Genomic DNA, 10,759 nt, shown 5'->3' on the forward strand with positions numbered 1-10,759 from the left:
TGATTAATGGTGTCTTAAAAGTTTGTTTTATCCTATGGTTATGATGGAAATGACGAAGAGGATGATGATATGGAGACAGGTAACGTTATTTCCATTACATCTGATTCTCTTCTAGCGGAACGACAATACAATTCAGGGAAATGCCATTTTTGTGACGTTGCTTAGTGAGAGTATAAAGTCTGGCGAGAGCCTGGTGATGCGGAAATACGGTTGATGACAGCGATCCTCCTTCCGTCTGTACGTGGAGAAAGCAGTCTGATCGCTGGGAGGGTGAGCTTTTTGTTAACTTTTTCCTACCTTGAATATGCGATTTATTTTTCCTCAACTCAAACTATTCATGAATAAGCTGGTCAAGCTTCGGTTTTACAGACTGAGTGACTGGATCGATGCGGTTTGAGTCATTGATGTTGTTCGCTGCCTTGGTTTCTCTGGTCCTTTGTGTCAGTCAGTACTACGCTAGTTAGCTATCAGCTGCTAGCCAGAAATGTTTAACGTTCGAGAGAAGCCCTGTTTACTCATCCAAACCATGACTGGTGATCTATTTTCCAGTGTTGATGTTGGAAATGTAAAACAATCCAACCCCTTAACGTTAGCTGGATAGCTAATTTAGCTAGCTAGATTGCGATGTATCATTGTGACTTGCCTTCGATTTGACAGTCAAGCTAGCAAGTACAAATATGTCAATTTTCAAGTCAATTCAGTTTGCTTTATACGGTACTGTAGCTAGCTAACGTATTAACAACCTTGTTTCGTTCATGACACGTCCTGAATCAATCCAGACTTCAAGGGCTCTTAAATTAGACTTGACTGGCTTGCTCACATAGTTATTATTTAGCTAGCTAGTTACATAGCTACCTAGCCAACTGTTTACCGTTCTATGTACAGATTAGTTCAAGTAGGTCCAAGACTAGACATCGGTGTTAACCTCAAGTCACCGTGCTGCTTGCATCATATTGCTATGTGGTCTATGCAGCTCATTGGGAAACGTAGCTTTGCTTTCCGTTTTGAATACAAGCCTCTTCTTGGTATTGCACAGAGGACGTCAACGCTTTGGGATTAGATTGAGGTTGTTTCCAATAGACCATGTTGGGTGGGTTGTGGAAAGAAGCCTGCTGTATAATGTATTACATTTTAGGCATAACAATACGAAATTGATAATGTTTCCTCTAGAATCTAGCCCCTGTAGTGTGGGCTGTGAGAAATGAACTGCATGTGATAATGTATTGATAGTGTTTCCTGTATTTATCATGTTGTGCTGGCTGTGGAAAAAAACAGTGTAGCAGAGGCCCTTTCTGATATATAGGCTATAGATAATCCATGAACTGTATGTCTTCCTGTAGACCATGTCATGCGGGCTGTGGAAAGAAACCCTGGCTATAGCAGAGGACTACCTGTCTGTCTGCAGTATTATCCCTGCCAGTGGGTCCCGGAAAGCCCCGCCCGGTCCTCCTCCCAGCGACTCTGCTGCAGCCATGCGGCGCCAGGCCCGGGACATGGAGGCCAAGCACCGGGCCCGCTTCCACGCCCTGGCACACAGCTTCCTGTGCCAATGCGGGCCGGACCCCTGCGCCTGTCTGAGGAGGGTGATGGAGGAGCTGGTGGGAGACGGACAGATGAACTGGGGGAGGGTGGTCTCTCTGTTCACCTTCACTGGTGTGCTGGTCAGAGAACTACAGGGAGAGGACATGGACCAGGGGCTGGGTAATGGCATGGGCCTGGGGGGGAAGAAGAGCTGCAGGGCGCTGGCGCAGACCATAGCAGACTACCTAGGAGAGGAGAAGAGTGACTGGATGCTGGAGAACAAAGGCTGGGTAGGTTTGAGCAGTAAGCATCACACATGTGCTTATGGACACGTGCACGCACCCACAGGATAATTGACTAAGCTGGTGGGAATTAGACATGGGAATCTGGGCTCATATCAGCAGCACTAGTCCTCTGTCAAGTTAAGACAAACAGTTGGACAATGACACCTTCTATTGTCATAATGTCTGTGATTCAGACACCTTGTGGCTTCTTGCTATGTGGCTGCTGCTTGCTGTGTTTGTCAGTTAGTGGCATGAGCCAAGAATATCTGGAATGTGTGTGTGTGCTACCAACAGTGTTCAGGTCTAACCCAGGAATGTGTGTGTGCTACCAACAGTGTTCAGGTCTAACCCAGGAATGTGTGTGTGCTACCAACACAGTGTTCAGGTCTAACCCAGGAATGTGTGTGTGCTACCAACACAGTGTTCAGGTCTAACCCAGGAATGTGTGTGTGCTACCAACACAGTGTTCAGGTCTAACCCAGGAATGTGTGCGTGCTACCAACAGTGTTCAGGTCTAACCCAGGAATGTGTGTGTGCTACCAACACAGTGTTCAGGTCTAACCCAGGATGTGTGCGTGCTACCAACAGTGTTCAGGTCTAACCCAGGAATGTGTGTGTGCTACCAACACAGTGTTCAGGTCTAACCCAGGAATGTGTGTGTGCTACCAACACAGTGTTCAGGTCTAACCCAGGAATGTGTGTGTGCTACCAACACAGTGTTCAGGTCTAACCCAGGAATGTGTGTGTGCTACCAACACAGTGTTCAGGTCTAACCCAGGAATGACTGCTTAACACGCATGATTTTTATGCTACAAGAAATGTCAATATTGGGGGACAGTTTCCGGACACCGATTAAGTCTAGGGGTGGAAAGAGCAAGCTCAATGGAGAATTCCCATTTGAAAATGATTAATGTGTCTGGGAAACTGGCCCTAAATTTGCCTTTTTAATGCTTATTAGAAATGGGTGTTTGACTTGTAATGTGTTACATGTCAGTAGGCTGTTATGTGTCACAGTAGATTTATAAATGTATAACTCTTCAGTCAATACAGTGATTTTTACTGTGCTGTGGACTATAAACCCTGGTTGTCTGTCACCTTAAAGAGGGTTTGTACAAGGTAGACAGCCAGTATAGTCATATAAAGTGGATCAGGGGTAAGTGGGGTTACTGGGGTACTCCAAAACAACATAGGACTGTAGTGCTGTGAAGCGCTGGGGTAGCAACAACACAGCTGCAGCTCAATTTGTTGACTGCTTTTGTGAATGAACCCCCCCCCCCCCCCCCCCCCCCCCCCCCCCTAGCCAGCTGGTCCCAACAGCCATATGTACTGTCTCTAACGTAACAGTCTAGTGACCTCCAAGCACACAACAATCGTTAATACTCAAATACTAGTCTGGATCAGAACAACAAATAGACTGATGAACACAACCACCTGGGTCTGGATCAGAACAACAAATAGACTGATGAACACAACCACCTGGGTCTGGATCAGAACAACAAATAGACTGATGAACACAACCACCTGGGTCTGGATCAGAACAACAAATAGACTGATGAACACAACCACCTGGGTCTGGATCAGAACAACAAATAGACTGATGAACACAACCACATTTTGAAATGGGCCTTACTAATCAGGACACAGGTCTGTTATAGCAGGGACTGTCCGCAGGGACTGTCCGCAGGCAGCTGTCTCTCGGTCTGAAAACACCAGAGGAAATGGGGCTTTTTGAGCAGTATTGAACTAAGTTTCTTGGCTTCCTTATTTTGATCTCTAGCCTGGTCCTTTGATACACCATTGTGACCTGAATAAGTGTTCAATAAAATATATGGATCTAATCCTCTCTTCTAGGAGGGCTTCTGTAAGTTCTTCCACACAGCAAGAGAGGTGAACCAGGACTCGTCCATGAAGACTGCCCTGTTTGCTGCTGCTGGCGTGGGCATCGCAGGGTTAACCTTCCTCCTGGTCCGCTAACACACAGCACAAGCCCTGCTGCATCATCAGTCTAATTTCAAAGTGATAGCAGTGTGGTAGGTCTTTTTAATGGGTTAAATTGTGTCACAACAGGGGCAAAACACTGTCTTGAAAATGAGGGGTTGGGGGGAGAGACTAACTTAGGGCCAAAATATCTTTTTTGAGTAGGTGGGCATGTCCCCCTTCACCCCCTGGTGAATTACGCCCATGTGTCACACTGAAGCAGGATTCCATTACATGGTTTAGTTTCATTCATCAACTGAATGTTTCCACATCTTTCAGCCCGCAGTAATACCTTCAACTATTACCAGCTCTGTTATTCAGTCATACCTGGAGATGTACCACAAACTAAAGGCCTTCTGAAATATGTGAATATTATTAGTTTGCATATCTTTCCTCTTATGTTATTCAAATATTGTATTTTGTCAAAGCGAGCGTACAGTGTTGAACACAACTGGACTGTGGTTGGTTGCAGTCTGTTTGACCGTGCAGCTACAAAGATGACCGTTTAGGTGTCTGGCTGCTTCTCAAATGGTGACTTCATCCCTATATCAGGGCTCTTCAATCCCAAGCCTGCCGTTCTGAAGTAGTCCTGCTTTCCTCTTCTACCTGATCATTAATTGCACCCAACTGGTGTCTCAGGTCTAAAGCCGTCCCTGGTAAGAGGGGAGGAATGAAAATCAACCGTGGAACTGGCTTGTAGGTCCAGATTTCAATATCCCTGACCTATATAGGAATGGGGTGGCATTTGGGACAAACCCCATCATTTTGTCCACTGCTTAGTGTCCTGACTTGTTTTTATTCATGTCCCTCTTGCCTTTCTACGTGTGTGTGGCAAGAATATTTTTTAGTGTAACAAACATACATTAATATATTATATTTATATGAAATAAAAATGTTAAGTGGCCATCTTTGCATTGCCACTTGGCAGATTATTGTTTTTGTAGTTTTTACCTTTGTCTCGTCATGTTAGACATCCATTTCTGGTTTATAAAAACAGGGTTCTTCTACTCCAGGCCCGGAGGTCCACATTACTGCCTGATTCTTTTCTACCTGCTAATTGATTGATTGGCCAGAGTACATACAGGCTGTCTCTGAGAGAATGAAAACCAGAAGTGTTCAGGTCCTCCAGGCCTGCAGTTAAATATCCTTGGTCTGTGTATATCTCTGTCTGAGATGGTATGTTTTTCAGGGCTTTACAGACAGTGGTGCTACAGTGAGATGATATGATGCATGGCTGCCTTAGACCAATTGACTAGACATGGTCTGCATCCCAAATGCACCCTGTTCCCTGTAGTGCATGACTTATTTATTTGTCTTTTTCTAAATAAAAAGTTTCAGTCATGGAGTTACAGTACTGTCTTTTGTTTAAAAATGAGTGTGACTGCAGGATGGTGAAGACACTGATAGTCCTTTTGGTTTCACTTTGACTTCAGAACTCCTTTTTACTGTCACTTAAGTGTATCAGCCTACACACTACCCCACTCCTCCCCCACCATAGTCTTGCAGACCTCATGCTCCACATCTTGTCTCCGATACTCTTCTCAGAATAAAAGCGCCGACTTGTATCCTGTTACACAACTGTGGCTACTGCTATTTTAGACACAACTAATGGCACTTTGGTCACCGTCACATACAAAGCTGTGGCTACTGCTATTCTCTACACGTAGCCACCACAAGCCTTCTGAGAAGCTGCATCTTGTTACACAAGTCAGCACTTTTATTCTGATTCTGAGAAGTGTATCGGAGAGACAAGATGTGGAGCATGAGGCCTGCCCCATCAAGATGAGATCAGATAGTGAGACTCTGAAATGGCACAAACTACTAGCTATCAAGATGAGATCAGATAGTGACAGACTTGAATAACAATCTGATCTCATTTTGATGATAGCTACTAGTTTCTGTTATGCCGGCTTTTAACGGTTTTGGCTTTCCATCTGATATACACACTTATCACATTTACGTCATTTAGCAGACGCTCTTATCCAGAGCGACTTACAAATTGGTGCATTCACCTTATGATATCCAGTGGAACAACCACTTTACAATAGTACATTATCTTTTTGGGGGGAGGTAGGGAGGGGGGTTTAGAAGGATTACTTAATCCTATCCTAGGTATTCCTTAAAGAGGTGGGGTTTCAGGTGTCTCCGGAAGGTGGTGATTGACTCCGCTGTCCTGGCATCGTGAGGGAGCTTGTCCCACCATTGGGGTGCCAGAGCAGAGAACAGTTTTGACTGGGCTGAGCGGGAACTGTGCTTCCGCAGAGGTAGGGGGGCCAGCAGGCCAGAGGTGGATGAACACAGTGCCCTTCTTTGGGTGTAGGGACTGATCAGAGCCTGAAGGTACGGAGGTGCCGTTCCCCTCACAGCTCCGTAGGCAAGCACCATGGTCTTGTAGCAGATGCGAGCTTTGACTGGAAGCCAGTGGAGTGTGCGGAGGAGCGGGGTGACGTGAGAGAACTTGGGAAGGTTGAACACCAGACGGGCTGCGGTGTTCTGGATGAGTTGTAGGGGTTTAATGGCACATGCAGGGAGCCCCGCCAACAGCGAGTTGCAGTAATCCAGACGGGAGATGACAAGTGCCTGGATTAGGATGTTTATTCTCACACACCCCTGAGCCATGGGAAGAGCAGTATTATCTGCTACTTTTTCTCCAATCAGCCCTGTCTGCTGACCCACACTGTACACACAAGCCTTACTCTCTGACTAGCTGGCACTCACTCTAAGCAGCCAAGCAAATGAGTTTGACCTTCTTTCCCTGTTTCCCATACAATGTCTCTCTGCCCCAGAGTAGATTTCTGGCTAACAGTGACTGTTTAATGTCACCAATAATCTCTAGGATGGAGGAGGGGATCCGGAGTGAGTGATGGAGGTGACCAGCCGTTGTATATCTGAACCATCAAAGGGTCTGTATTGCCCTCGGCCTCTCAGACTTTCAGAACATGCAACACTGAGACTGACCTGATTTCCTACCATAGAACACATACAACATAGTCACACATGGCTGAGAGCTGAGCTGATTTCCTACCATAGAACACATACAACATACTCACACATGGCTGAGAGCTGAGCTGATTTCCTACCATAGAACACATACAACATACTCACACATGGCTGAGACTGACCTGATTTCCTACCATAGAACACATACAACATACTCACACATGGCTGAGAGCTGAGCTGATTTCCTACCATAGAACACATACAACATAGTCACACATGGCTGAGAGCTAAGCTGATTTCCTACCATAGAACACATACAACATACTCACACCTGGCTGAGAGCTGAGCTGATGTCAATGTGTGACTGTTATATCCTGTTGACATGTTTTCTCCCAGTAGACTAACAGCAGCCCGTCATTGCTGTGGTTCATCATGGGGAACTGGCTGACATATTAATGCCCAGTTATTATCACTAGTCCTATTGACACTGTTTAGATGATGGATTATAGAGATTACTGATGAAGGGGGACATCCTTACTGGCTTCCAGATGGGACTCTCGGGACTGGATCTCAAAAACAAGCAAAGCGAGAGACAGAAGGGGGAGGGGGAATTAGTGAGAGACCAGGATGGAGAGTGTGAGGCAGGAAGTCAGACAGACGTCTGGGGGTTTGAGAAACATGTTAAACTCTCCGACCTCAATGGCCTTAGACACCCAGTAGAATGATCCCTGACCTTAGACACCCAGTAGAATGATCACTGACCTTAGACACCCAGTAGAATGATCACTGACCGTAGACACCCAGTAGAATGATCACTGACCGTAGACACCCAGTAGAATGATCACTGACCGTAGACACCCAGTAGAATGATCACTGACCGTAGACACCCAGTAGAATGATCACTGACCGTAGACACCCAGTAGAATGATCACTGACCTTAGACACCCAGTAGCAGCAGAATGATCACTGACCGGCTGATGTCTGGGCTGGGGACTGATGCTAGTCATGCTGTGTTGGTGTCTCTAAACTGGACAGGGGACAGTGAATGATGTTAGCTCTAGACTGGACAGGGGACAGTGAATGATGTTAGCTCTAGACTGGACAGGGGACAGTGAAGAATGATAGCTCTAGACTGGACAGGGGACAGTGAATGATATCTATAGACTGGACAGGGGACAGTGAATGATATCTATAGACTGGACAGGGGACAGTGAATGATATCTATAGACTGGACAGGGGACAGTGAATGATGTTAGCTCTAGACTGGACAGGGGACAGTGAATGATGTTAGCTCTAGACTGGACAGGGGACAGTGAATGATGTTAGCTCTAGACTGGACAGGGGACAGTGAATGATGTTAGCTCTAGACTGGACAGGGGACAGTGAATGATGTTAGCTCTAGACTGGACAGGGGACAGTGAATGATGTTAGCTCTAGACTGGACAGGGGACAGTGAATGATGTTAGCTCTAGACTGGACAGGGGACAGTGAATGATGTTAGCTCTAGACTGGACAGGGGACAGTGAATGATATCTATAGACTGGACAGGGGACAGTGAATGATATCTATAGACTGGACAGGGGACAGTGAATGATATCTATAGACTGGACAGGGGACAGTGAATGATATCTATAGACTGGACAGGGGGCAGTGAATGATATCTATAGACTGGACAGGGGACAGTGAATGATGTTAGCTCTAGACTGGACAGGGGACAGTGAATGATATCTATAGACTGGACAGGGGACAGTGAATGATATCTATAGACTGGACAGGGGACAGTGAATGATGTTAGCTCTAGACTGGACAGGGGGCAGTGAATGATGTTAGCTCTAGACTGGACAGGGGACAGTGAATGATATCTATAGACTGGACAGGGGACAGTGAATGATGTTAGCTCTAGACTGGACAGGGGACAGTGAATGATGTTAGCTCTAGACTGGACAGGGGGCAGTGAATGATGTTAGCTCTAGACTGGACAGGGGACAGTGAATGATATCTATAGACGGGACAGTGAATGATGTTAGCTCTAGACTGGACAGGGGACAGTGAATGATGACTATAGACTGGACAGGGGACAGTGAAGAATGATAGCTCTAGACTGGACAGGGGACAGTGAATGATATCTATAGACTGGACAGGGGACAGTGAATGATATCTATAGACTGGACAGGGGACAGTGAATGCTAGCTCTAGACTGGACAGGGGACAGTGAATGATATCTATAGACTGGACAGGGGACAGTGAATGATATCTATAGACTGGACAGGGGACAGTGAATGATATCTATAGACTGGACAGGGGACAGTGAATGATGTTAGCTCTAGACTGGACAGGGGACAGTGAATGATGTTAGCTCTAGACTGGACAGGGGACAGTGAATGTTAGCTCTAGACTGGACAGGGGACAGTGAATGTCACTAGGCATGTCATGTAATGTCACTAGCCACTAGACTGTGGACAGGGGACAGTGAATGTCACTAGACTGTGGACAGGGGACAGTGAATGTCACTAGGCATGTCATGTAATGTCACTAGACTGTGGACAGGGGACAGTGAATGTCACTAGCCACTAGACTGTGGACAGGGGACAGTGAATGTCACTAGGCATGTCATGTAATGTCACTAGCCTGTGGACAGGGGACAGTGAATGTCACTAGGCATGTCATGTAATGTCACTAGACTGTGGACAGGGGACAGTGAATGTCACTAGGCATGTCATGTAATGTCACTAGCCTGTGGACAGGGGACAGTGAATGTCACTAGGCATGTCATGTAATGTCACTAGACTGTGGACAGGGGACAGTGAATGTCACTAGGCATGTCATGTAATGTCACTAGACTGTGGACAGGGGACAGTGAATGTCACTAGGCATGTCATGTAATGTCACTAGACTGTGGACAGGGGACAGTGAATGTCACTAGGCATGTCATGTAATGTCACTAGCCTGTGGACAGGGGACAGTGAATGTCACTAGGCATGTCATGTAATGTCACTAGACTGTGGACAGGGGACAGTGAATGTCACTAGGCATGTCATGTAATGTCACTAGCCTGTGGACAGGGGACAGTGAATGTCACTAGGCATGTCATGTAATGTCACTAGCCTGTGGACAGGGGACAGTGAATGTCACTAGCCTGTGGACAGAGAGTAGTACATGATGTGTTTGCTTCTCTTGGATTTACTTCATTCTGGGTTTTTTGTGCTGTGAGTTTGACATCTGCTCTTACAGTAGCTGTGTTACATGTGGCAGATGGGTGTTTGTAATGTTGGTTTTAAATATACTTAAGTATCAAAATAATTTCAAATTCCTTATATTAAGCAAACAGCACACTCAACACTCAGACATCATTTACAAACGAAGCATTTGTGTTTAGTGAGTCCGCCAGATCAGATGAAGTAGGGATGAACAGGGATTTTTTTCTCTTGCGTGAATTGTGCCAGTTTACTGTCCTGCTAATTATAAAAAATGTAACTAGTACTTTTGGTTGTAAGGGAAATGTATGGGGTAAAAAGTACATTATTTTCTTTAGGAATGTAGTGAAGTAAAAGTAGTCAAAAATAGAAATAGTAAAGTGAAGTACAGATACTCCAAATAAACAATTGAAGTAAAAATAATTTAAAGTACTACTTAAGTACTTTACACCACTGCTGGCACTGCCAGTGGGTCACTGTGTAATAGCAGTAGGATGTTTATTTGTGTATAGAGCAGATATTTCCTTCTCTGATAATTCAGAACCTGGTGGGATAGAGAGATAAAGAGCAAAAGATTGAGAGAGATTGGTAGATGAGGATCTGGACAGGAAGCCTGCGGTAGATTGGTGCTCTGATCTCAGGCGCTGTAAGATTTTATCTGTCCATGGTGCAGGCACTACTGTCACCTGGTAGGCCAGTCTGTTATGCTGCTGGAGTGTGTGGATGTTACCTGGTAAAGTGCAGTGTGTGTGTGTGTGTGTGTGTGTGTGTGTGTGTGTGTGTGTGTGTGTGTGTGTGTGTGTCCTGCTCCCCTAACCTTCCCAACACACACTCTATACCAAC

At 45.7% G+C, this 10,759-nt stretch overlaps 1 protein-coding gene across 1 annotated transcript; it reads left to right on the forward strand.

Annotated features, from left to right (window-relative positions):
* Positions 1-21: 21 nt before the first annotated feature.
* LOC106587674 (anti-apoptotic protein NR13) lies at positions 22-5,127 on the forward strand. Its single transcript, XM_014176258.3, has 3 exons — positions 22-270; positions 1,341-1,811; positions 3,657-5,127. Exons 1-3 carry the CDS (start codon positions 214-216, stop codon positions 3,777-3,779), a joined length of 651 nt encoding a protein of 216 aa, XP_014031733.3. The 5' UTR covers positions 22-213; the 3' UTR covers positions 3,780-5,127.
* The last annotated feature ends 5,632 nt before the right edge of the window (positions 5,128-10,759 follow it).

This window comes from Salmo salar, chromosome 26 (assembly GCF_965601325.2).
Source record: "Salmo salar chromosome 26, fSalSal1, whole genome shotgun sequence".
Lineage (NCBI taxonomy): Eukaryota > Metazoa > Chordata > Actinopteri > Salmoniformes > Salmonidae > Salmo > Salmo salar.

Coding starts and splice junctions, on each gene's coding strand:
- LOC106587674 (XM_014176258.3), top strand. CDS start 214: ATGACAGCGATCCTCCTTCCGTCTGTACGTGGAGAAAGCAGTCTGATC. Junction 271..1,340: donor GCAGTCTGATCGCTGGGAGG/GTGAGCTTTTTG, acceptor GTCTTCCTGTAG/ACCATGTCATGCGGGCTGTG. Junction 1,812..3,656: donor TGCTGGAGAACAAAGGCTGG/GTAGGTTTGAGC, acceptor CCTCTCTTCTAG/GAGGGCTTCTGTAAGTTCTT.